Source organism: Lonchura striata, chromosome 12 (genome assembly GCF_046129695.1).
Source record: "Lonchura striata isolate bLonStr1 chromosome 12, bLonStr1.mat, whole genome shotgun sequence".
Lineage (NCBI taxonomy): Eukaryota > Metazoa > Chordata > Aves > Passeriformes > Estrildidae > Lonchura > Lonchura striata.
The window spans coordinates 10,633,439-10,661,261 of NC_134614.1; the positions used below are offsets into that span (position 1 = coordinate 10,633,439).

The window sequence follows — 27,823 nt, forward strand, 5'->3', positions numbered from 1 at the left end:
TGTGACAGAATTTGTTAGTTGTTTTAGAAATATTAATATGATGCAAACCTGGAATATTTCCATGGAATTAAACACATCACAGCACATCCTCATTTGATGTGCTTGGGCAGTGATGTCTCTGATGACAGAAAAATCCCCAAATCCTCTAAGTGACCAAGTGCATTTCACAAGCTCCTTTTGGTAATTGCACCTGCTAACTGAAACACATAAACAGAAAGTCTGTAGTGTGCTGAAGGAATTTTATTTGCATCTCCTCTGTTACTGATTGAAAGCTCCTCTGTTGCCTTGTCTACTACAAACGTGATCCCTCAGTGCTTTTCTATAGGGATTTGTTTCCCTAGTCTATTAAGCTGGTCTTTGTGTTGTCAAGAGTTACACAGTAAAGTCTTATGATATGATGGGATATTTACTTTGCTTCCTCATTTATGCTTTTGTCCTCTCAAGCTCTTTGAACTCCAGTGAAAGCACCGTTGTGAGAGGTTTGACCTAACATGGTCCTGTGTTCTGTTGAATGTCACCATAAAGCCAGGAAGAAATCTTCTTGGTAGGGCAGAAATCTGGACATCCTACAGCATTTGGAGAGACAGGGAAAGGAATTTTTGAATAATGCATAACTCATACATGTGTTTAGATTCTCATAAAAACAAAGACTGATCATTTATTCCAGGTGTTTATGTTAAACTAAAGATGGAACCTTTGCATGACAGTCTCTGCTCTACCTGGTGAGGCACTTGAAAAATTACTGTCATAGCATTTAGTATTGAGATTGCACCACACTTCCTAAATTATTTAACTGCAATCTTTTACTCCTGTGAGTAATGCAGCTCATTGAATCTATTTGCAAGACTGACAGATTTTAAAGAAAATTACCTTAAACACTTGCTCTAGATGTGAAATGTAGCCTTGTGTCCCTCTTCAGCAGTGTTGTATATTTGCTTCCCCCATTCTCTAATGCAGTTACTGTGTCTCCCCTCATTCTACAGGCCTGTGATCTCATTATCTGTGGTTCCTGTTTCAGTGTGGGGTGCCAATGGCAACAAAGAGACATGAGACTGCATTTCCCCAGCAGGTACCAGTTAGCACTGAGAGAAAGCTTTCTTACAATTGCTAATTCCTACTTTAAAACCAGTTTGTGCTTATTTTTAGACCTACTCGTTGTGAAACAGGTATGGGCAAATCCTGCGTGTTTTTGTTACAGTAGCAAATTGCCTTCCAACAAAAGAAGTTTGAAATACATTTTGTGTCATATCCATTGCTGAACACATAAATTAATTAATGGTTTGAAAAGATAAATATGAAAGTATTTACCTTTCATTTCTGGCTGTAAGTGCTGGCTGTCCCGCATATGGCGTAGCACGTACTCCTGCAAAAGGCCGAATGGATCATGTGAAACTGTGTCATGACACAGCCCCAGAATGAAGTAGGACATTTCTTGACCTTGGTGTGCTCAACCGTGCAGCTGTAGCTCTCTTATGACAAGGAATGTCTCTCAAAGTAATGTTTAAAGTCAGTTTGGGAGAGGTTCTACAGAGAAATTTGCTAAATTCAAGTTTCCTCTATCTGCCAGGAGAGAAATATTTTTTGAAGCCCAGGTAACGTGTGATGTTTAGTGACTGAAGAATTGGTTAGTAACCTGAGAATTTGATTTCACACTGTGTTCTGCTAAATGTTAAAACACGTGATTTTTTACACATTCCCCAATATCTGTGTCAGTTTGTTAAATATTTCATACAGCGCTAATACATTTTACTTATTCTGGCAAAAAACACTTCCAGGTAGCGCGGCGGAGAGAGTTGGATTAAAACTGCAGAGCAGGTTTACATTTGAGAGGGTTCATTTGGGCTCTCGTAGGAGGACTCAAAGGGCTTTGCAGGAAGCGCAGGGACGAGCCCTGGGGCGCTCCCCCGGGGCTGCGGCACCGGGGCCGCTCCCGGGCCGCGGGCGAGGCTCTGCCGGAATTGCCGCTGGAGCGGGCGGAGCCGCCCCGCGCCCGGGCGCAGCTGCCCGCCTGCTGCCGTCGCCGTGCGGGCGCCCACGCGAATGTGTTTGCTTGTCTAAAGTCTGCGCGGTTTTTAGTAGTCTTCCAGCCTCCGGTGCGGGGTTTTGAAACTCCATCACAAGGCACCAGCAGAACATTCTGAAAAAACCTGGAGTGTGGCTTGTATTTATAAAAGTTATTTGTTTGCGTGAGGCACATGCGCTGATGCTGTGAGTCATCCATCCATTTCGCTGTGACATTTTCAAGCACAATTATGTGTAGTGGAATTTTTTTTTTTTTGGTAGCTGGCTATGTTGCCCATCTGTGAAATCATCATTCTACCAAGCACTAAAAATAGAGATGAAACTCTTGAGAGAAAATTTTGAATCTAGTTAAATGACAGTTTGAAAAGTGTTCCTGCAGTCAACAGTTTAAATATTTTCTATCCTAAATATGGATACTCTAAATTTAAGGTGATGTAGTCCTGCTGTCACCACTTCAATTCACCTTGCTAGCACAGTAATAGAGCTGGAAATAATTTCTGGCTGGAAACCCAGTCTGGTGCCCACCAAAGCCAAATCATTTGGGCCCCAAAGGAGCGGGACTGGCATAGGCATGCGAGAGCTCTGGAAGGTGGATAGCACACGGAATGGAAAGAATTTATTAATAGCAGGGGATCCCCGGAGAAAAATGTGAGGACAATCCATGACTGTAGATCAGAGGGGAACAAGGAGAGGATGCTTTTTTCCTTTTTGATGACTAGGAAATGAAGCTTTGAGATAAAGAACAGGAAAATATCCAGCAACTTTTAATTAGCTGTATTTTCAGTCAAAGCAAGTTAGTGGAAAGATATGGTAAACACTGAAAATAGTGAAGAACTGCAGCTAGAAGAGGGAACTGCTGGAAGAATATAAACTGTGTTGCTGAGTAATAGCATCCTAATTGAAGCCACACAAAGCCAAAGAATCTAATTAGTCAGGAAAACACATTTCATTACATTCTTAGCAATTTGTTTTGAAAAAGTCCAACTGGATTTTAAATTTGACAGATTTCATTGTGTTCGGAGCAGATTACACTGTTTATTCTTGCATATAGAGATAATGAAAAATGTAGTTGCAGACTATTTGTCTTTTATAGACATATATAAATGAAAATTTCAATTCAAAGCCATGTTTGCAGTTGTTCCTTGTTATCTGGGTACCATTCTATGAAGTTCTGCAGAGGGGATGAAAAAAATAAATTGGACTTTTGTTGAAATGGTAAGCAATACTGGAAAGCATCACCCATTTCTTCAATCCATAGCAATCTGAGACACACTTGAAGCTTCAGTTCAGGCAAACAATTGGATTGAACATTATCTGTGCATCCTGCTGCCTTCCCTCCTTCTTTCCCTTCTTCTCCCTCACTCACTCTTACCCTCCCTGTCTTTGTACAAGCTTTCACAATGAGATTTTTTTCACAGAATGTAGAGCTAAATCTCCAGCAAGACTCAACTAGTCTTACTTCATTTATATTCACCTATCAAAAATCTGTATTTCTGGTGAGCTTATATGCAAATGATTACATGGCAAGACCTCAGTGTGGTAGGTTTCTTGTATCTGGATTTTTTTTTTTAAGTGCTAAATAAGAGAGAAGAAAATAAAATTATGCTTAGTATCAGGATGCCTTGCTCATGCAAATTAATGAGAAAACCCAATGATGTAAAACCATAAAAGACTATTCTTATAGAGGACATATAAATATTCAGTGTTATATCCTCTTAAAAGTTCTTTTTACCTATTAAATCTCAAGTGTGGACAAGGTAAATAACATGGACAAACAAGCCTCCCTCTCATCATTTTTATCCTATAGTGGATTAATGTATTTTAAATCCATTTATGTACATTTTTATCTACTTTTGAGATCCAAGTTAATGGGTTTTCAGAAGTCTGTACTTTTTATATTTGTCTGTATAAACTACATCCTCAATAACAATGTGCTATTTTAAGTTCTTTAAAGAGTCACCCTTACTCACAGTGACATCAGTATTGTTATATTCACTGATCTGACATAAACAATATATGGATATATTTAAATTTCATCATGGTATTTTTTAGATAAAAATTTGAACTAGATCTTCAAATTCAAATTGTAGCTTCTTAATACTTCAGATGAGAAGAATGAAAATATAAGTCTTTAGACAAGAAGAGAGCCCGCAACTAAAAATATATACAAAATTAAAAGGAAATGCATAAGATGGACAAGAATTAATCCTGCAAATCCTTATTAGCAACATAGCCATGTTTCCTTAAAATATTCCCTCCATGAATAAGGATAGTAATAGTTTAGTATATATTAGCATAGTAATAACTTCAGCTGGACTATTAGAATTAATAATGGATTAACCCGCATGAGTGAAAATCCTTTCCTTGTTAAGGATGAGGCTACTTCTGTAGCTTCCCATTTTTTATAAAATTACGTATTTGTTACGTAAGTTCCTCCCACATGCACTGCAACTGGATTTGGTTTTGCTTCCTGCAATGATCTCCTTCACAGCATTGCTGTGCTCCACTCCATGAGTTCATAGTGCCTGAAGTTTTGGTTAAGCAGGATTATCCTTCTGCACAGCACCCCGAAATTCTTAATGGGTTCTGCTCCTATGATGTCCCTAAGAGTCAGTTTCTTCATTTGCCTCTTTCCCTTACAAAGAATAAATCCCTGAGAAGCAGTTAATGTTATCAAGAGGGGAATGATGGTAATTTAGTTGGAAATCTGCAATAAATATATTATAATATTGAATGTATCTACTCCCTGCTCTACCAATCTATAGCCTCTAAATGAAGTACACTGAGTATGGTGTGGCACAGAGGTATGACCAATGGGAACATCCATATTTCTTTCTTCTCTGGACAATGGTTATTTCTTTTCAAAATGCCATCACTTGTTATAGTAGCTGGGACATATTCTAAAACATCCACAGAATGCTGGCCATTTCACTCAGGAGTGAGTAACCAATGTCAAAGTGACAGAAAAGTGAAGCAATCTTAGAGAAATAACTGGACACCAGTTTCTAGAAGAAGGGAAAACAGCTGTTCAGAGAAGAATTGATGGCTTCAGTAATTAGCACTTTTGTAACTAAAGACTATCAGTGCTCCTGAACACTTTCTCAAAAGTTTCTAAACAGACTTGTATTTTATTTTTATCTCTAATTTTGATTTGAAAATACAGGAGGTAATTTGATCTACCAATAAAGGAACAGTTAGCTTTTGAAATATGCGCAACTCTATGCTTACAAGTTTGGATAAACTCTGATTTTTTTTCTCTGTTTCATGGTTTTATTGATTTTGAGGCGTATTTGGTAACTTTCAGTACATTTTGCTGTGGTCATTATAAGGACTGAGGCTTAGAAAATAGACATTGGTGAGGCCAAGATCAGAAAATTTATGAAAACATTTGCAAGGGAAGCAGCCATTTTTTGTGGGATGTTTTTGTTTGTGTTAGACCCAGGCCTTATCAGATGTGAATTTCTCAATAGAGCCTCAGTGCTTAAATTAATGAGCCAGTTATTAATTAAAAAAATTATTTGGATGCTGAAGTCCAGCTTTGCCAAGATACTTCTTAGGTACTTGGGGTAGGCACCAACTCCTGCTAAGCACATGAGGTGCCTTCTTCAGTGCCTGCAGTGGTTGTTAGGCAACTAATCTTGATTTAGATACTTTTGAAAAATCTAGCAAGCAATTTTGACACCTAAATATCTGACTGTTGAGAAGTCCTAGTTCATTTCTGGACGTGTGAAGCAAGTACCTAAATACGTTAAGACTGTTTAAACTGGAAACACCTGCACTGTAGTGACACCTGTGAAGAGGGAATGGTGCCTTCCCAAATCAAGCAAACCTGCAACAGCTGGGCCAGTCAGGTCAGAAAATTAGTAAAGAGAAAGCTCTGAACCCAAAATCAAGAAGCATATGTGGAAGGCTGCTCCCTATGTCAGCCTTGCTGCTATTTTTTTTTTTTTAAATAATTCTTTATTTAACAACGGTAAAGGCAAAAAGGATAAGCTCTACCTAACAGAGAGCTTCTTATAAAGCTGCTGGCTGGGCATTCTTTACTGGATCCCTGGAGAATATCAGCACTATCAAGGTTTTATTGCTCTTCTTCTAATTACTGTCTGTAGATGTTATTTATTATTAATTAGATGGAGATAGCTGTGGATGAAGAATGGATGAAAGAGTGGGTAGGTACATGAATACAAAAGTGGTGGAGGAAAGATGTAGTAGAAATAGTTTAATGGGAAAGTTTTCTTAACATTTTTTGTCGAAGATAAGGGTTCACACCCACTGAGTTTAACTGTGGCTTGAAAGACTCTTTAAAAATATGGGGAAACGTTCATTGCATTGAAAACAACCTGTGATTTTGAAGCATCAGGATTTGTTTCAAATTGGAATTTATGTCTATAATTTTTACCGGACTTAATTAATCACTTTTTGTTGTGATTGAAGCACTGCCTTGCCGTAAGGGAAGGTGGTTGTCCCGAGTTTGCTCTTTCGTGGTAGCAGGACACGGTCCCTCCAGGTATATGTATCAGTGCACGATAGCTTCACCACCAATGAGACAAAACCTAAATGAACGTTTGAGGGTTCTACAGTGGAAGGTAACGCCAAAATGATTTTTTTCCCCAAGTCAATTTATTTACTTGGATAAACTTTGACGATCCTATGTTAGCTTGAAGTCAGAATGACAGCATTTCAACAGGTCAGCGGAGAGCTCGGCGCTGGGATAACTCGGGAGTTTTCCTGGAGGTGAGGGCAGGGACGGAGCGGCCGGAGAGCCTTGAGCCGCCAAGAGCGGGGACACGGTGCCCGGAGCGCGGGGACAGGGAGACCCGGCGGGCCGAGGTCGGGGCGGGGGCTCGGGCCGCAGCAGCGCGGCGGTGACGGGGTTAAGGCGGCGGCGGGCGCGGGTCTGTGCGCGGAGCCGGAGCTCCGGGCGATGGGAGCGGCCCCGCGCCCCCGCCCGGCCGCAGCAGCAGGTGTCGGTGACGGCGGCAGCAGCAGCGAGGGAGTTAAAGCCCGCGGCGGCGGGAGGAGGGGGGCTGCGAGCGGGCGGGCGGCGGCAGGAGGAGGGGGCCGAGGCGGAGCGGGCGGCGGCGGGAGGAGGGGGACCGGGGAGCAGGCAGCAGCGGCAGGAGGGGACCCGGGAGCCGGCGGCGGCAGCAGCCGCCGGGTTGCTAGGGATGGAGAGATCCCGTGTCACCCGGATGTGAGTGTCATGTTGGCCCAAACTCTGAGGGATTTGGCAGCGGCGAAGCAGCAGCGGCAGGAGGAGGAGGAGCAGCACCAGCCCCTCGCCCGTCTCTAGTCACTACCATGGGGGTCGGGTAGCGGGTAGCGCAGGGGCAGCGCGCACCTGGCTCGGGGTGGGGTTGGGGGGCGTCTCTGCCCTTTTTTGTTTTTTTCATTTTCCTCTCACACGCTGGAGAAAGTGAGAAAAATGCACCAGCAGCCGCAGCCCGAGCAGCACCCTGAAGGTAAGAGCCGGGGCGCCCACCAAGGGCAGCGGCGTGCTTGGGGCTGAGGGGAGGGTGGGGGCGGGGGAGGATTTATGAGGGATTTGGGAGTCGGGGATTGGGGGGATTAGGGAAGGGGTTGAGGATGGGGTCGGTTTGGGATGGGAAAGGAATGAGCGGCTGTGTTCGAGGAGGGACCGCGAAGGGCAGGGGACGAGGCGAAGGCGGGACGAGGCGCTGCCCTCGGCGTGTGACCAACGTGCGAGTGGATTTATGCGCGTCTGTCCCTTGTCCCGGGGCCATTAATATCAGCTGCGGGAGGACGCGGCTGGGGCTGCGTTTGCCTCATGCGTGTGTAAGCGGGGCTGAACGTGCCTGGAGTTGCGGCTCCGGGGCTGCCCCGCGCCGGGTGGGAGCGCGGCGGGGCCGGGGGCAGGCGGCGGGCGCGATGCGCTCGGCCCCTGCCCGGCGGGGCGCACGGGGGCGAGACGCGGGGCTCCGCGCCGCTAATCCGCTCCGCCGACGGGCTCCGGCGCTGCCACAGCCCCCGCTGTTGTTTATAAATGATTCCTCCCTCCTCAATCGGCAGCAAGTTTGTGTTGCCCCCGAGGAACGCAGTCACCCGGGCTTTGTTTCCCTTTCAAGCATCCATTTAAAAAGACGATGGCTATATAGATAGATGAGTAGGTGGGTGGTTTATTTGCGCCGAGCCACGTTTCATGGCATCCCGAAGGGCAGGCGGAAGGCGGGGGAGATGGCTGTGCCATTGCATTTATATCTGGGGGAGAAAAAAAAAAAAAAAAGAAGAAGAGGGGGCGGGAGGGGAAGCAGGGATGCTTTGGGAAAATGTTGGAGGTGGATGTGCCACCTTTGCCCCCGCGGCGGCTCTGCCCCCCGTGTCACCCAGCTGTTGATGCGCCGCCGCTGGCCAGCGCTCGCCGCGCCGGTGCTGCTCGCCGCGGCAGCTCCGTGGGGGCCCCGCCGTGACCCCCCCACTCCCCGCCGCCATCCCGGGGAGCCATCTTAGGGCTCCCGCGCCCCCGGAGCGGGGGCCGGCCCCGGCCTCGTCCGCGGCCCCGCGCGTTCGCGGCGCTCCCGTGGTCTGTGCCCCCCGTCTGGAGCGGAAGGGCAGTGCTTTCCCTGCCTCTCCGCTGCTTCACGGGGAGAGATTTTTTTTCCTCCCCTGCCTGGGTAGATCCGTTTCACAGTCATCTCCAGCCCGAATTCCCAGCACGTATATTGTGCCGTTCCTCCATTTTTTTCCCCCACCCAGGCGTCAAGTTTTGAATCGCACTCAGGAGCCTCTCCTTCCTACAGGTGCATGTAGGAGTAGACTGTTGCGCTAGTCAAAGAGCTCGCGAGGAAAGATCCTTGCGAGGAGGTGGTGTTTTGCCTCTTTGCTGTCATCTGCATAAAGAGCACTCGATTATTATTTGGAAGGTGCAGTTTATTTTTTAAATTCTCATGAAAAAGCAAAACCAAACACCATCCTTGTACAGAACCAGAGTTTATCCTTTTACAGTGGTGTCGTGGTAGTGATTCCTTGTGCACAAGACGGCAGCGCTTTATGAACGTGTTTATCACAGACAGTACTGGATCTTCACTTGTGGGAGGCATCCACGCATTTTTCTTTGAGAATGCAAAGCAGGGCAAGATTTAACTTGCTTACAGAACTTCCCCCTCTACCTTGTTGCTTATTCTTAATTGAACAATGTGTAAGAATTTTTAACGACTATTCTTTTGACCAAAATAAATGTAGAGAGTAGTAAATGCAAAGGTGCTACGGCAAACTTGATCTTAAAGGGTAGGTATGGTTTAGTGAATAAACACGACTTATTCCATCCAGCTAGAAAAAGACATTGTAAGTGGAAGAATCAAAATGAAAGTGCTTGTGTCTCAATATTTACATCAATCTTGAAGTTGTAAAACTGATTCTTGAGCACATTTTCTATTGTTGAGTTGCGTATACCACAGCACAAGTGTATGCATATGTATCTGTGTGGGTAATGGAAACATCCCACTGCCAGGAGGTCTTAGAACAATCTTTTTGGATTGGACCTATTTCAGTGTAAAGCAATTATAACCAAGTGCTTTTTTCTTTTGTCCCACAGAGGTGAACTATGCAAGTAGCACCAGGATTCCTCTCCCTGGTGACGGACCAGCTATTCAGTCAAACAGTTCAGCACCATCCAAGCAAACTGTTCTATCTTGGCAAGCTGCAATCGATGCTGCTAGACAAGCAAAGGCTGCCCAAAACATGAGTACCACCACAACCCAGCCTGTAGGATCTCTGTCCCAAAGAAAACGCCAGCAATATGCCAAGAGCAAAAAACAGGGTAATACGTCCAATAGTCGGCCACCCCGTGCCCTTTTCTGTTTATCCCTCAACAATCCAATACGAAGAGCCTGCATTAGTCTAGTAGAATGGAAGTATCCTTTTTTGTAGTTTGCTTTATAAATTATTTTTTTTACGTTTTCTTATCATATAAAGGGATTGTTTTACAGGATCTCTTAGAACATCACAACTTGCATGTTACATCACTTGTATGTGTGGGTAACTGTCATTAATGTCAATGGGAGTTAATTTGGCTTCAGTTGCTGTTAAAGATAGTCTCTTGTGTCATGTTGACACAGAATATAATTTACTGAAGTAGGTAGCTCAAAGTCAGAGGCAAACTCATAGCTGTTCCTTTTTTCTGGGAGAAGTTGGGGGAACATTTTCAAGCTAACATCACATTCCAGCAAATCTCTGCATTGCATTTTTTGCCTTTCCAAATAAGGAAGAATGGATGAGACTGTATTTAGCCATCCAGCGTTAGGGAGATGGCCAAATATGTCAAACCTATATCTTCCATATTGCAACTTGGGGTACTGCCATTAGGGTAAATGAGTCAGATGTAGAAATCTTTTTAAAAAGATTGTTTTCTCGGTACTAAAAGCAGGGAAGATTTTTACTTAAGCCAAGGAAATGTTCGAAGTACACACAAGTGTCTGAAATATAATAATCTTCTGAGCTTGTACAACTTATGTCTACCACCAAAAGTATTTGGATGTACATCTAGATGGGAGATGAGAGACACTGCCTTGTACACATGGTGACCTGTGTGATGGGAAGAATGGCTTTTCCTTTATTTCACTGGTTACGATGTGGAAATATGTGCATTTCCCTGGCAGAATGGATAGCGTGTTGGTTTGGTATTTTATTTAATTACCAAGTAAAGCTTTGAAATAGAAAATAGTTTTGCTGGGGTACAAGGAGAAAAATGTTAGCCTATTAGCCATGGCAACATCCCTGTAATGGGAAACAGCTGTTCAAGACAGTAGATTACCAAAGTAAAACTCAATTTGTTACTATAAACAGAACAGCCAACCTGGCAATAAGAGCTGTTACTCATTTATAGGGTTGGTGTTTCTCAGTTCTTTGTACAAAATTCAATTGCAAATTAAAGATACTGAAATGGCTTCTTCTTTCATTTAAACTGGTAGAAGTCCAACTAATTTCAGTAAATTGGCCTCTCCTTGGCTAAGGTCAGGTAAATGAAATTACTATGGATCTGGAGTGGAATAACTCAGCGAGAACTTGTCCCAGCAGCACCACATCATAAAACAAGATTGTCAGTCTTGCGATGGTATCAATTGCTCACTCCAGTCTGGAAAATGCTGTTGTAACTTTATTTTGTAGCAGCTGTTCATGTTGTTCTGCTTTGTAGACGTAAAAGTGGACCTCAAGGTGACGAACTTTTAATAGGCCAGCAAACAAAATTTAACGCATCCTATAGGACTTTGTAGGACTTTTTTTTTTTTTTTTTTTTTTCCCAGGGAACTTTTTAAACTGGCAAAAATATGCTTTTGAATCTAATTAGTTCTCTTCCCCCAGTCTTTTATTGAACTTTTATGGAAACATATCCAGAAGTTGTGCATCAAAGGATGCCAAAAGTTGTAGTTGCAGTCCAAGTACTCATTTTCCAGACTTCCAGATAGCTTCATCTTGTTTCCATGTTTCTGGTCATTGAGAATAGTAAAATACCTCGTGAAAAAAGAAAATTGATGACAAACTGAAGGATGAACTTCATACACATGAATTTTAAGAAAAGGAAGAATTTTTTTTCTGGAAGACAGAAGAGATCTCCTGGTTCCCACTGCTGTTGTCCAGCCCTAGCATAGAAAGCAGAGCTGCAGTCCATGCTGTTGTCAGGGTGGAAGTCTGTAGTCTCTCTTTCTGTGGCTGCCAAGCCTGCTTGAGTATTTTCTACTCAACTCACCTAAACTTTCATCTGTCTTGGCCAAGGCCAGGATTCAGGAATACAACTGTCAGAGGCATGGAGTGGCTCAGAACTTTCCTGTGTTGATTGTCTAGTTCTCCTGTAAGAGAACAGTTGTGGTTTTCTGGGAATCTTTCTCATATCCTACTGTATTTCCAATGGTTTTCCTCATTTGGTATATTTGAGACCTTTCTATGAGGACAGAACAGCTCCATGATTATTCCTTGCCCATTATGATGACCTGCATGTTGATTTAAGAGTGGATAATTATATTCATCTTTGGAATTTAATGTAAAGTGCTCTGTGACAGCATGAGTAATAGTTTTCACTCTTTTCAAAAGGAAGAGGACGTTGAAGGATCATTGTGATGGAAAATAATATGGTATATATAGTGCTATAACTAAAGGTGATGGAGTGTTTGTCAGAGTTATCAGTCAAAAGATTGCCTTAAAGCAAAGGCTTGTTTTACCATTGTTGATGATGAAAGGAGAGCTAAACTTAAAAGTTTGCAGATACTTATAAGTCATGAGTTCCTTAACAAGATTTTCCAGACCATTTGACATATTTATACTACTGTCTATTTTTGCCAATTGTGTGGCCTTAGCTGTTTACATCCCATTCCCAGAAGATGATTCAAATTCAACTAATCATAATTTGGTAAGTACTATTGAATTTTTATTTTGTGTTTGTTTGCTGTGCTTTTAACATGATAAACTGCTAGTATTTGAAACTGCACCAAATACAGGTAATTTCATTAAAGGAATTTGTATATAATGATATAAAAAAATGTATATGGAATTGCTTTGTGTTTTTTTCCCCCCTCCAGTATTGTGTTACTTTGTCATGTGTTCAAAATGAGGTTTTTTATCAGTAAAATTCTTTAGAGAGAAATGTGCATTAATATGCTGTATGTGTCCATATATTTGTGTGGAATAAAATTTTAATTTGTTTCTATTGCTTATATTGATTAGATATATTTACTAGCTGTTACTGTTTCTGACACTTGTTTCAGACTTGAAGGTTTACTACCTTTCCTAGGGTACTCGTCTCCTCTGTTTGCAGTTTTTAATGATGTTATTTGGCTGTTTATTTTATTGGGTATTTTAATTTTTAATGAGGATGGTGGGAAATTTTTGCATTAATAATTTTAAAGTGATAGGAACATCAATGTGAATTTTCAAAGCGGTCATTGCTGGTATGAATGATCTTTCAAAAAAGGGATGATATTGCAGTAAGTGATGTGTAGAGATGTATTTCTTTGGTTGAAAATAGTATACTAGGGTTCTACTTAAAAAGATAAAATGGAAACTAATTTTTAAAATCTCTAAAACTTACAAAGGCTGTCACTCAAGGGTAATATTGAATTTCATTGCAATGATTTTGTTATTTATATTAAACTATCTTGAAATAGTGGAGTGGTCTTGTGTACTCATAATCTGCATATGACTCTTTGGATGGGAAAGGAAACTCATGAAATAAATAACTGGGTACCAAGAAGTAGATAATTTTGTATTAATTTATCTGGAAAATTAGAGTTGATATGAGGTCTTCTATTTTATGAACATGTTTCTGTAATTTGTGGTGTGTATATATTTATTTTTCTAAAAGTTATTATTTTGTCCAGATGACTTTTTACTTAATTTCAGTTTTAAAAAAATATGGACAATAAAAATTGCTGATGAAAGGCAGAATAATTCAGGCCAGTGTAAAGAAAGAATTATGCAGATGTGTATCCAGCCAACCAATGGGCTTTCTTTTTTTCCCCTGAGAAATTGAGGGCAAAAATCTCCATAGCTGTCAGTCCACCCTGAGATCTGCTAATAACTAATTTCAGAAAGCAATACATGGAAAGGGTAAGGTAGTTACTTGTGTCAGAGGCTAATCATTTTGAAAAATGTTTCTGGCATTAGTTTTGTTAGGTTACTGTCTGGTGTTTCTGACCCAATTTCTACAATGTGCTAATGTTTAGAAAGACAATGGACATTTTCATCCCTGATGATTTATCTTTTGTTATTTGATGTGGCCAGGCTAGTCTAAGGAATAATAATAGGTGTGGGTTTTTTTCTTTTAGTAAGAAATTCTTAAACCTTATCTATTTTAAGTAGAAGGGCTTTTGAACCCCTCCAGTTATATGTATATAAAGTTTATTTGGCCATTAAGTGATCTCAAATTCTCATTTCAATTTGCATCCTGTTTATCCTGAAGTTGAGTCAGTCCAGTAAGTTTGCTTAAAGAACAGAATTTATAAAGGCAATGTACTTTGAGCTGCTGGGACAGATTTAAATTCAATAACGGAGCTCGCAGACACATCTTGTGTGTTCAATCCCATAAAAGAAATAGCTCTGGAATGAGCAGCATTGGCTTTTCCTATGATTGAGGTTCTCCACCATGAAATGTGTTACCCAGTGGTCTGGGTTCATTCTCTCCTCTGGTCTTTCACTGACAATTTCCCTTGGTTAGTGTGGATCCAAGTGCACCATGAGGGAATACAGTAGAAGAGCTGAGTGAGAAATCTTCAGGCTTGCTTGGGAAAAACTGAATTCTGTGTTTCCTCCTGCTTGAGGTGCTTGTGTCAATAAATGTTGGAGAGGGGACGGTCTTACACTGGGAGTAGGGATTATTCTGTTGAAAATGTTCAGAGCTTTTGTCTGGTTTGTGAATAGACCAAATCTGAATCATCATTGAACCTTATAGGTTTGGCAGGATTTTGGCATGCAGACATGGGTGCCTGACCTGAGCCTGGCACTTTGGTCTTGCTAGGAGACCCCACTTTGGCTCTAATTCAAATTCCTCTTCATAAATTGTAGTTTGCATATGGTTATTATATCTAGCTTAGTTCTCTCAGTGTTGGTACACTGAATTGAACAGATGATTTGCTTTCCATCAGCTATGAGCTGGCTTTTTTTTTTTTTTTTTTAATTTGTGAACAGAAAAATGAAGTATTTGTAATGTGGGGTTTTCCTGTGAATACGAAATAGACATAATTTGTTATCAGCCTCATTAAAAACAGTGGAACACTGGTAAGTGGGAGCTAGAAATGTAAACTTGTCCAGTTTTGGTTGGGCTCATGAGAAGGTAAATATGTGAGAATTTGAGCAGGCCAAGTGTTCATCCTTTATGACTTGGAAAGTTTGCAGTGGCTACCTCAGAGCAAGGATGTATGTGCAGAGCGGGTGTTCACTCCTCTCTGTGGTGGGAGGTCAGAAGGCAGAGTCTGTGTGATGGTGCTTCCAAGACTTGTAAAAGAAACCTGAGAGGGTTTCTGAGTCTGTCCTTGCCTGTGGCTGAGCCAGTGAAACAGTGACCCTGTGTCAACCACCCAAACTCTGGTTGTGAGTGAGCCATGTTCTCCCTTTCTCATTAATGCTGCCATGTGTGGTGCCTAACCAACACAAAGTCACTTATTTGTTGCAGTAGTAATGGCAAAATACATTTTATAACCAAATATATAAAAAACATTTTAAGAAATGGGAATATGTGTCTTAAGAGGAATAGTAAATCAAATGGATGTATACAGCCTATCTTGAGAAGTAATACTACATAAGTATCTTGGGTATAATTTATTCTTGGGAACGAGTATATTTAATCCTAAATATCTTAAGATAAAGGTCTGTGAGAGGGTTCCAAACCCTTCCTTTTGGAACAGTAGCTTATAGAAAACTGATGGTACAAGGATGGTTCAGCTGTGTGTTTCAATGCTGGTCACTTGTCTTTGATTTGCAAGGTGTGATTACTGATGTTTTTGTGACAGAGCCAGCAGCATGCTGGGTGATATTTATGATAATTTAGGGAAGCAAGAAAATGTTTTTTCAGTATATTGGTGACTGAATTAAGCAGATGGTAATAATAAGCAATGATGTTGTAGAAATAAGAGTATCTTTCTTTTTTTTTTAATGTCTTTTTGTGTTCTGAATGCACAAGTTCTGTTTTGTGTTTGGCTTTTTTGCCGTCTCTGGGTTCAAGGGTGCACTACAGTTACCTCCTTGCTCAGTGGATTCATGGTCATACCCTCTGTCAGGGAAGAGGTGTGAGTAGTGAGTGATAGAAAATAATGCAGTTAAAGCAGAAGTCAGAATCAAATTCAGACTGGGCTGTGCTTGACCACTTGCCAAGTGTTACAGTTCTGTGTTCTATGGGAAATTTTGTGTAATCCTTTGTCTAAAACACCTTGATGTGTCTTTGTGTGCCAGGAGAGGCAGGAGGAAGGGATCCTCTTTTCTGTATTTTAACAGGAGTAGTTCTCTCATGGCTGTGTGTATTGCATGGACTGCAGTACAGAGTGATGAACTTAAGCCAGAATTCTACTTCATTAAGAATTAGTCCCTAATATTGAATGTACTGACACAAGTGGGCCCTGTTCTTCTCCAAGTAGATGAGTGAAACTACTATGGAACTGAGAAGTTTTCTGTTAAAGCAGAGCAGGAGCAATGTACTTTGGGATGAAATCCTGCTTTGTATTTTAAGGTAGTTTCTTTCATCTGCCTTAAGAAGTTTCAGGTGATCTGAACTTCCATGCTTGATTGAGCTCTTCTTTTTGAAAGTGTTTCTTGTCTGAGCTTGATAAGAAGCAGTTTCTAGCAGAAAGGGCTTCCTGTATGTATATTTTATTTCTATTTCTGGCTTTTCCCTTTTTTCCTCACCTGCGGTCAGTTGTTTCCCTTCATGTCTCTTGCCTTTAACTTCCCACTCATTTCTTTCTTGTTATCTTTTGCCTCTACCCTCTGGCTTCCCTCTGTGTGTTCACTTCTCTTTGTCCTCTTGTGCAGCGTGCTTTTCTCTATCTCCTTCTCCCACCTCAATTTGTCTTCCTGGTGTCCCATGTTCTGTTCTGTGCTTTGCCTCCTGCTGCCTTTCTTATTGCCCAACCTGCCCTGGGCTTCTTTCTTTATCATGTGCAGGCAGATCAGCACAACACAATGGATTTTGGCCACGGTCAAGACATTGCTGGTTATTCTTTTAATTTCCCATTTAATAAGTAAATATGAACAACCAGAAGGCATCCATCCATCCAGAGTTGCTGAAAATGACTCCCCTGAAGTTCGAGTTGAATCTTTGGTTGCACTGCATCTCTTGTGACTAGACCCCCACGGTTTGTGTGGTGACACTGTTCTGCTTGAGCGGAGTCGGGTGGGAGACCCAGCTGTGTAAATTACCGCAAATCGGCAAAATCCCGCGAGTAAAGAACTTGCCTGTAGTGCACAGAGGGTCCCTAATGTTCATGAAGCCTCTGTACCCCTGATAACAGGATTCTCCAGCCTTGTCCGAGTGCGGCTCGGTGCTCAAGGCTGTCTCCGGCTGCGCTGGCAGAGCGGGGCAGGGCTGAAGGTCCCGGGTGCTTCTTCATCCCAGGGGCTGCGGCTGGCAGCGCCGTGGGGGACGCTGCTAGAGAAAGGAAATGTTTGTGTCCTACTTTCAGGCGAAGATTTCCTCTCTAAGTAGCTTTCCGAGGCTCTCCGAGTCCCTTCAGCAGGAGGAAAGCCAGTGTTGTGCCTCCGATCTAGGGCACAGCAGGAGAGTACCCTGAGAAGAACCGGCTGAACTCTTGACTTGGAGGTGTCAGGCTTCCTGTCCTTATCTCATTAGCAACTGATGACTCATTCACTTCTGGGGCCACATGACTAATTAATCCAGCCATTGAAAGGGTGGTTGGTTTTTACCTCGCACCCAGTTGTCCTTTATAAGGAGGTTATCTGAAAATATTGTTGTAAAATTCTATAATTTTTAATCTCGTTTCGTAAATAATTCTAAAGATTTTTTTTGTTTAATTGCTGAGTGTTCAGTGTTGTATCTTAGAAGGATTTCTGTGTTTATCTACTGTCTTTGCCATGTTTACTTTTTCAGCTCAAGGGTCTTTAAGGCCTGGCTCTCTTTCCACTCACTTAGAATAATCTTCCAATCTAAATAACTTCTTGATACTGTGTTTCTGATATTTTTCTATCTTTGGATTCTTAGCTAATGCACTCTCCTAATGTCCCTGTTAGCTGGCATAAAAGTCACCCAAGTAAACTTTTGAGGAATAATGCAAGATAATTTGGACTTTACTGAAAAGAATTCACTTTGCTTGGGAAAACATGGTGGAGACATTATAATGACTTATGTCTACTTAGCAAAGCTACCCATACTAAAGATACCAGATTAATTTGTTGTAAGAGAAAATATCATTAATTTGAAAAAGATTCAAAAATATAGGATCTAATTGTAACAGATACCCCACAGGAATTTTATATTGTGCATTGATTCAAGTCAGTGAAATGTATTTGCATGTATGAGTAGGAGGGGCCTGTGAGAAAGTAATTGGCTAAATTTTGGGAAAAAAAAAAATCCCCACACATTAAAATTAGGAGACTTGGGTCAGTTTTTTTATCTATATGCAAATGCTCTGAGGGATAGTTCTGATAATGTTTTTTGCTATTTTTCATGTACATTGATACCCTGACATGCGTTTTCTTGTTCAAAAACCCATGAAATAAATATTTAACTAAAAGAACAACATGTCTTATCTTTCTGAAAATTAATAATAAAGTTATTTCATGGTTATTAGGTGAAAGAAAGTGCATCAGTAACCTTTGCACATTTGCAAGAATGTCTCAATAGTTGACATTTCTGCAAGGGGATTATTAAAAATACTGTAATTTAGTTCTCATTCCTATCTTCCAATTTCAATTTTTTGTTTAATATTACTGTCAGGCCAAAACTTCAGTACTATGCATTACCTAATTATTATGGATTACTTTGTCTTTTTTCAATGCAGATTTTGAATTTAGGATTTTTTTTTTCCCCTTTGTGTTGTAATGCACACTTCTGCAAAACAGATGAAAATTCTGAGTTAGTATTTTAGTCCCACTTCAGCCCACAGCAAGCTCTTACCCCAGTAATATGACATAGCTCTTGAATTTTTTCTGGTGAATGTAATTGCATGTGTCAAGTCCCTCTCTAGCTGTAAATGAAACGGAAATTTTATTTCATTCTGGTGTAGGAAGAGGGACATTCCCAAAGAAAAGCTGTCACCAGGATGAGTGGCAATTTCCAACTGGCAGAAAGGTCTTTTGCGTTTGTAGAGGTGTGGGAATGACACAGTCAGGTCCTTGTTCCTCTTTAATTTGTTTTGTGTGTCCCAGTACAACTTAATCTGTATTGAAGTAGCTGGATCTTAAAATATCTGATTGGAATATAAGGGTATGTGAAGAGCTGCATTTTGGTGTTACAGATTTCAGATAATGACGCTTCAACTTTTTTTTTTTTTTTTTTTAATGCAAGAGAGAGCTCTTTGGTTGTCCAGACCAGAAGGTCTTACAAAAAGATGTACTTAATCGTCCCTATTTGAAAGAAAATGTTTTTTCCATGTTCAAAGTTGCAAGCTTGTTCCTGTGGGGAATTCCTACTAAGGGCTTGTTTCTCCTTAAAGAGGTTTGCTGGTAGTGCACTACTGGCAAACTGCCTGGGAGAGAGCACACACCAGAAAGAGTTCTTTTTCTATTATAGCCTCAAGTCAGTCTCCCAAATAGAATAGTGCTGCACTGGCAGAGAAAAATGGGCTTTTTGGGGTTTCTTTATATAGAGAGCAGTGATTCCCCACTCTTTTACTCTTACTCCTTGGTTGATGAAGATATGCCTGTAAGATATTTAAGTATAGACTGATTGTAATAAAAGTAAACCTGTTAATTTAAAAATATAGAACAATCATATTGGTTACTGTATCATTTGAGTGATCAGTGGGGAAAGTAGTTATATTTGGTATTAAAATAGCTGTAATTGAAATATAAATTGAGCATTTGAGTGGGAGAAGTTTGTACTTTATATGCAAACTGTTAGAATAGAGTAAAAGTAGATTTTGAAATACTCTGAAAAAACTCATGAAAAATCCTGGTGATAAAACTAGTTTACTGACTTTATGCAAGGCATGTCAATTACTTGTTTACTCCAATATTGAGTATGCAAGCCTAACAAAATACTGGTTTTATTCCTCAAAAATAGCTGCTATGCTAAAGGAAACCCTGAAAGCTGTTTCTGGAAGTTTTACTCAAAAACTGAACACTTTAGAACTGAGAGGCTTTCCATGTTGCCATGTATTAATGCCACACCAAATGCAGATTGCCATAAATATTGGATTTTTTTCTATAAACCCTCTTTTAAAACTCTAGGTTATGCAGAGTATGGCTGTTTACTTTCTTTTAAAAAGATCACATGTATATTAGGCTTTGAGAATAGTGTTTGTTTTTACCAAGGTTTGTGTGTGAGTGCTGTGTTGAAATACCAGAGTTGGGATCCATGGTTTTTGAAATTGCTGGTCAAGGATGGCTTGCTTAATTTGAGCAGAACTGGAATCATTCTGTGTGCGTTTAGAAAACTGGTCCCTGGGTATTTCAGAAGATTCATGTAGCTGTTAAATCAACTGAAATGCAGTTTCTAATCTGGTGAGCTTTAATGACAAACTGTTTTTGGTCATGGTTAATTGAATGTGTGATTTGGTTTACCATTCATTTTGCAATAACTCAGATTTATTTATCTTCTGTCATGCACCAAAACCTTTCTTTTGCAGGGCCATCTGTAAGAACAGGACCACAAAGAAAGGCTAAATGAATATATAGTGATAGTGGGAGAATATTAATTAGTATGGAAGTGATGTTGTTTTTTTGGTCATTGTGTAATAATTTGTGATAGCATTTTCATTTAATGAATTGCAAATTGAATATCATTGTATTCAGCCTGCTTCAGAACAGATTGAGACTGAATGTTGTTTCTGCTTGTATAAAATTCACTTGATAAAACCAATTAGCCACTTACAATTTTTTGTGATTTTTTTTTCATGGTTACTTTCATGAAGAAAATGGCTTTTAGAGTTCCATTGTTTTTTGAAGAATGCTTTTATTGAACAGTATGGTATTTCTCAAAAATGTAGGTGCTTGACTTCAGCATTTGAAACTAACTTTAAATAAAGTTTTTAAATGTATGCTCATAATTCTGTGAAATTCCATGAAGTCAGCATGCTGACCATGATACATAATTTGACTTTTCCATGTTTTTAGAGATTGATTAAACTTTGAAATGATAGGCAGATTGGTTTGCATGGGTTTGTTTAGTTATAAATGAAGATTTTTTCCCCCCCCTCCTTAAAAGGTATTGTGCCAGTACCTTTTTGTTTTAGATGCATGGCTAGAAGTTTGGGCTGTGTCTAAGTCTGTTGCTGTTACAATTTCTTTCCCCCAATGAATATTCAAGAGGTAGAGAGCTGTTAACAGTTTGCAATCTTGTAGAATTCTACCTTTGGGTGATGCTGTTATTAAGGGCATGAATCTTGCTATTTGTTAGTGTGGTAAATCACATAATACAAGCCATGGTCTGTGTGGGTTGAAGGGTGAAGGGGATCACGGTAGACAAAGAACATGCAGAAACTCAGAATTTAGTCTTCAGGTTTATTTACCAGTAAATAAGATACATTAAATATTAGTTTGAGGGAAATAGTTCAGCCCAAAGATTCATTTGCCCAGTTTTAGATACCCTTTTCTCTTGTCATACAAACCAGGTGATATGCTGGATTTAATCACACCTGACAGCTTAGGTATGTTGTGCTGGGCTACCAGGCAGCATTTCAGTAAAATCTTGTGGGAGACCCAGTGGCACAAAGGAACCCACAGAGCTGCTTGCATTTGTTCAGCACAAATGAAATCTCTTTACAGTATAACAACATGAGCATGAGAAGTGTTTGTTAATAAGGTTCAGTAGTTTGATAATTATACTTCTCTGGGTTGCTGACGGTGGCTGCAGAGTGCAGCAGCCTCCAGCAAGACAGCATCTTCTGCAGCTCAGCTAATCAGACAAATGCAGTCCTTCCCAGGAACTGGGTAGCAAATACCCCAAAGCTGTATTATGTTTATCAGACATTTTGTTAGTGCAGTTTTCACTCTGTTGGATTTATTATGATGCCATTACTGATTTTTTCATGTATTCATCTAGAACCCACTAAAACACAGACCAACGATGTGTGGCATTAGCGTTATTCATCATGAAATGATATTTAAGTGATTATATGCTTATCTTAGTCATGAGAATACTTAGTAGTTCTGAGTTCAATTAACTTTATCTCATAAAGTATTTCTCCTATAGAAAAGGAAAAATCTGAAAGAAAGCAACACAAAGTTATGTACATCTTGTATGTTTATTAAAATAAGGTCTCAAAATCTCTTGAAAAGACTGATTTAAAAAAACTAAATTAAAAAAATTTAGTGATAAAAAGGAACAATGTTTAACTGAACTGTACCTACAAGTCTCACAGTATTAAGTGATGCTTTCTAGTTTGAAAGCTAGAGATGAATAGTTCTAGGTACAAAGTCTGTGACTGGCTTTGTTGGTCCTGTTGAGGGGTCTCAGCTGCTCTAATTCTCAAGGCAGAGTGTAGACCAGAAAATTTTCTCCATTCTAATACCAAGTTGAATGGTACTTAAAATGTTTTACAGTTTTTCTTAAGTATAATTAAGCAATCTCATTGAAGTGAGAGTCACTAAACCATGCTTTTGGCAAAGGCCATGTTGCTTTGCTGGCCAGTGCTGGCTGTGTGCCTGTGGGGCCACGGGGGCATTGGTGCAAGCCCATTTAAGCCAGGCATGAATGCCATCCTGCATTCCTAATGCCACAGGAGGCCTTACCCTGAATTTGGGAACTTGCTGGAGGCTTTGCAGTCTTAGCACCCACAGGTAATGCAGGTTGAGCCCAAGCAGACTGAGCATGCACAGACCTGGCCTGGCAGCACGGGTTAGACTTTACTAAAGGACTTTGTCTCCTGTTGTGGGACTGCTTCTCACATCTCTTGTTTTCCCTAAACACTGCATGGCCCAGAGTGTGTACCTGTGTGGATGAAAAAGGCATGGGCTGCTGATTTAGCTTCAGCTTCTGAGAGCATCTGATTTCAACCAAATAAAGCAGAAACAAACATTTCCAAGTTATTTTTACATGATTTTTGAGAACAGGGAGAGGAACTTTGTGCTCCCTCTTTCCCCCACCGGTAGGCCACTTGTCATCCCAAAACTCAAACGATGGCATGCTGAAGGGATCAGGCTTTATTAATTTTCATGCTTACTGAATAGGTTGTTTTCTTTAAAATGAGCACTGAACTATGTGGGCTAAGAAAGAAAACTAGTTTGGTGCCATAAGGGAAAGGGTAAGAGAACATAGGTAAGACATTAGCCAAGAAATTCAGGGATGAGCATTGAATGTTTTAGTTTGCTGTGGAGTTCTTGGTATTCTTGGACAAGATATTTATCCTTTTAGAATTTCAGTTTCCTGCTTATAAAATAGCTTTCTGCTTTAAAAGGTTGTCGAAAGGAAAAGTAACTTTGAGGCTGTGAAGGGTTCAGATATGGTAAATAGGATTTGTATAGACAGTGGAATGATATCTAGGGAATTCTCTTAAAACAGATACTTTATCTGGAAATGGTTTGGCTGATGTTCTGGTGAATGCTTTCTGGAGAATTTTGTTGTTAAAGGCTATATTTTACATTTGAGTATGTAGAGTGTTTTGGCAGCAAATTTTGGTGAAGAAAAAGTGATTGGTAGTGGCTATATGGGAACAGAAGGAACAGCCACTGTTCCCATAGTGATACAGCAGAAGCAGTGACATTTAGGTAAACAGCAGTAGGACAGGAAATTTGGGGGAGTTAATGTTAGATGTCTCAGAAGATACAGCAAGCTTCCAGGCAGTGTTTCATGCCATGTATCTGGAAATGCTAATGTTAAGCCTCTATTTGCTATATTGGTGGCAAAAGCACCTCTCAGTATTAAGTTGGGAAGTTCAGTGATTCCTTGAACAGGTGATCTGTCAATGAAGCCAAAGCAGGCCACACCCCATCCAGCAGAAATTGCTCATGACAAAAGACAGGGTGATAATTTGAGTGTTCAAAATTATGGGAGCTGTCCAGCTGGTGGGAATGGTACCACTGAAGGTGTTTTTGAATTGCAAGATTCTGTCTTCAGAATTCTGTATTTTATCACTTAGCAATAAAAAGATAGAATCACAATCTTGGCTTTGGTTGGAAGCACCTTAAAGATGATCTAGTCCCAATGCCCTTTGCAGTAGATCAGGTTGCCCAGAGCCCCATCCAACCTGTCCTTAAGCACTTGTAGGGATGGAGAATAAATAATGCTGTATTCTTTGGTGTATTGCTTTGTAGAATACTACTAAAGCCATGAAATACTTCACTGTTGTATTTCACAACTATGAAATAATGAAATAGTGCTGAATTTGCTTTTACAGAAGTACAAAACTTCTAATGTTCCTAGTCAAAAATTTCACTTCTAGTAAAGAAAGTTTGTATGTAGGTAATTCAGTCTTTGGATTTGGGATCTTTGAAGTTCAGATTTTTTTTTTTGGGAGATAGATTTTTGTCATGCGAAGAGGATTTATTCTTTAGAAGAGATTATGAAATTTTTCAACCAGCTGTGTAAACAACATTTTTGCAGAATGGGGAATTAAAAGTGTGAACAGAAATCTTACTTAAATCTTCAGACTATTAAAATGCAAGTGGGCGTATCCATTTTATTCCACAAAACACAAAAGTATTTTGTATCAGACTCTTGTTACCCATATGAAATTTTAAAGAGTTTGTGTTTGAATGTATGGCTATTATTAACCAGTAATCTCAGACTAAGTCCCTGGCAAGTGTGAAGGACAAATTAAGGTGCCAGAGGTCCAGGTACTAACTAACACTGAGTTGTTTATTCATTTCCTTCTGCCACCTTTTTTTTTCATGGGAGGAAAGCTGGTACTGGAAGTCCTAAGTTTATGTTTTCACATAATAATATACTTTTTAACCTTGATAAATAGAAGGAAGCTTATCTGTTCTTCTGAGAGCTAGATCTTGAGTGATATGAACTGAAAGGTAACCTCACCAGCTATCAATGAACTTAAAGGATTTGGGTGTCTCTCCACAGTCACTGTGTGCCCACTTAGAGTCTCTGTAATTACAGAGTAGGATGCTGATGTCTGCTCCTTGCTAACCTATTAGAGAGGTCACTAATAATAGAGATACTTTGGTGTCTTGGGCAAGGGCAGATGCATGGGCTTACATTTGTCTGCAGGAGCATTTCCCCAGCTGACAGGCAGCATTCAGAGTGCCAGACACTCCAGTGCAGGGTCAGTGCAGAGCAGGGGGACCCTGGAACATCAGCTATTCCTGCACTGCACAATTTGGAACCCCCTTGCACTGCCTGAAGAGAGGGAAATCTTAGGGTATAGCAACATATCTTGTCCTTTCTCCTCTAAAACTTTGGAGGAGTAACCATGAGTAGTAAAGTCTGTGAGCTTCAAGTCTATGGTTTACTGTTCACAAAACCAGTTCAAGATTTTCCCCATCAAGCTCTGACAGTGTATTTTAGAAAAGAGTTGCAAAACTGCACATGCTGCCTTGCTTTTACTTGCTGTGACTTCAGTTATGCTTAGTGCATATTGAAGTCTTACTGGAATGAAAGAAAATCCTTGAAGTTGAATCCTTGGATTTGAATGTTGCTCTACAAATTTGAGTTTGTGGTGGAATATTTATTTCTCTGAAAATTAAAAAAGGGCTAATTAGAGGCCTTTATCTTGACTTAGTAAGGGAAGTTAAAAGGGCTTATCATTTTCATTCTGTCTAGAAGACAAAATGGATCTTTTTATCCTAAAATTGTGTGTCCTTATGCAAAGACTGATTTATATTTATTTCTCTTCATGTATTGAATTGATTAGAAATGACTAGGTAGTGCTCTGAGGCAACCCCAATTGCAGGGTGAATCATCTTAATGCCACTTTTTCATGGCTGCTCATATTTTAAGTGAATACATTTTACTTTCAGATTAGAGGTGTTAACCATGAACACTAAAAATATCATGACTTAGCTAATAAGTGATAAACTGCTGTGGTCTTATTGTCACATGAAAATACTTGACTCCCAGGGAGCAAAGAAGTTTTCAACTTTCAGATTGTAATTAATTAAATGTTAGAATTGTTATAACTCTGAGTAGGATGTAGAGTCTCAAGGGATTGTAGTTGTTTTTTTTTTTTTTTTAAGCCAAGCCTAGAGTGTTGCTATCATATACAGAACCTACCTTTCTAAGTACCTGGCTTTGTAATTGAAGGACTGAACCTGTTTTCAAATCAGAAGCAGCTTATTTAACTTAGTATATTCACATATGTAGTATTAATTCCATCATGGATACTTTTTCTTGCATCTAGTGATCTCTTTCTTGAGGCTAAATGTTGAAGACAAAAGGCTGTGGTTCCCAGAAATTAATTGAAGAATTCACTCATCTTTGGAAGCCTGTAAATAAGTACATGTTACAGCAAATTTGTAAAAAAAAAGTCAGAGGCAAAAATCAGAGTGGGTTAATTTTTTTATAAATGTCATGACTTCATCATGGAATTTACTCTGTCAGTAGCTGTTAGGTTGATAAACATTTATGAGAATTGATTCCCTCATTTGTAAGTTAGCCATGTGTTGCGTGTATCTTCACTCTACTAAAATAGCTGGATTCTGGCACATTTTATTCTAAAGCTTTTCCCAATTCAGTTTTTATTCCCATACTAAAAGATTTTTATAAGCAGTGATATTTTGATGATGAAAATAACAACACTTTGAAAGATGTTAAAATTGGTGAATGGTTTCCCACAACTTCAGGAATAGTTGGATGCTGCCACAGGCAATGATTACTTGATAATTTGGTGCTATATCTATACAAGCATGGTCTGCATGAGTTGAGAAAAATGGCACATATTTTGGCTTTGAGTTGCTAGCTGTGGTTTTGTATAAGCTGTAATAAGCAGTAAAATGTGCACTCTGTGGTTTGCAGTGACCTTCATTGTTGGATAAATCACAGGGAAAAAAAATAAAAATCAAAGACATGCTTAGAAATTCTTTGTTTGGAGGGCTAAATCTGGCCTGTATTCTGCTGTCCTAATTGTGCATAGGGATTGGAGACCTTTTCAGCTTGGGCAGACACAGACCTTCCAAAGGGGACAAGCAAAGCACTCAGTTTTTTTCTATTTTACAATACTCTGCGTGTGTATGTATGCCTAAAACAGAGCAATGTGTTTGTTCTGAGCTGTAGATTTCCAGTCAGCATACATGGGTTTTATGTAAATTTGAAAAGCATTCATACCTCTGAGAAGATGCAGAAGGTTATTTTTATCAATAACTTAAGCAGTGTAATTATTTGGAATCTAAATGTCAAGATTTATCTGTGCCTCAAAATTAACTCAGGCATGCCAGAAGGAACTCTTGTTTTATCAAGGTTTTCCTTGGTGTAGGAGCAGCAAATTATGGCAGCTGATCCTTTAGGATCAGCCCCTTGATCCTGGCTCAAACACTGGCCCATAGAGGATGTCTAGGGAGCAAAAGAAATGCCCAGTACTGGACCCAGTAATCCTCAGCTCAAGAAGTTCCAGGTATAGGTAGGGCCTTTGTGTTCAGTGGTTTTAGATGAGGCAGTTCACATCACACTCTAATAATTCACTCCATAATTTGTTTAAATGTTTTGAGAGAGCATAATCTGGTCATTGTTCTTACTTGTTATAATTTTTATTCTAAAGATGCTTCAGCAGCTACAAATATTCTAACATCTTGCTTATAAAAAACCCCGATGTGGAGCAGTCTCAAACTAATCTGCATTTTTTTTGTTTCTTTCTCCTTTAACAAGCTATTTTATCATTTTACATCACTGTAGTAGATATTTTTCTTTTCCGTCAGGAAGTAAAAGTTTAGAATGTAGTGATTGCAGTGAAGGTGTTGTTTAGAAATAATGTTTTGAATCAGAAAACATCATGACACAATGGTTGATTGCTTGGAAAGATGATCTGATGCTGTCATGTACACTGTGTCACACTGGAGTATTGCATCAGATTGAGTCTGACCCAGTATTTACCCAAGTAGTGATCTGGGTTACCAGAATGTTGTTGGGCTTTTTTCGTGCCTGTCAAACATTTCTAGTCTCATTTAGTGTGTACTGGATAGATACTATTTGTTGCTATCATGTCTATTTATTCAGGATCAGATACTATTTTTGATGGAATATTTTCTGTTAGCAGATGCCTTTTAAAATCTGTATTCAATAGTGTTTTCCTGTTTATTGTAATGC

At 40.0% G+C, this 27,823-nt stretch overlaps 1 protein-coding gene across 12 annotated transcripts in view; it reads left to right on the forward strand.

Annotated features, from left to right (window-relative positions):
- Positions 1–7,097: 7,097 nt before the first annotated feature.
- Positions 7,098–27,823, forward strand: part of CACNA1D (calcium voltage-gated channel subunit alpha1 D) — a 167,715-nt gene continuing 146,989 nt past the window's right edge. For 8 of the 12 annotated variants that reach the window (XM_021533117.3, XM_021533109.3, XM_021533019.3 and 5 more), the window contains exons 1-3: positions 7,099–7,484; positions 9,575–9,893; positions 12,277–12,382. In XM_021533117.3, coding sequence (XP_021388792.2) covers positions 7,448–7,484; positions 9,575–9,893; positions 12,277–12,382 — 462 coding nt within the window. In that variant the 5' untranslated portion in view covers positions 7,099–7,447. Of the gene's footprint in view, positions 7,485–9,574; positions 9,894–12,276; positions 12,383–27,823 lie in introns of all 12 variants that reach the window. The other 4 variants (XM_021533037.3, XM_021533101.3, XM_031505912.2 and 1 more) reach the window with 1 other exon arrangement.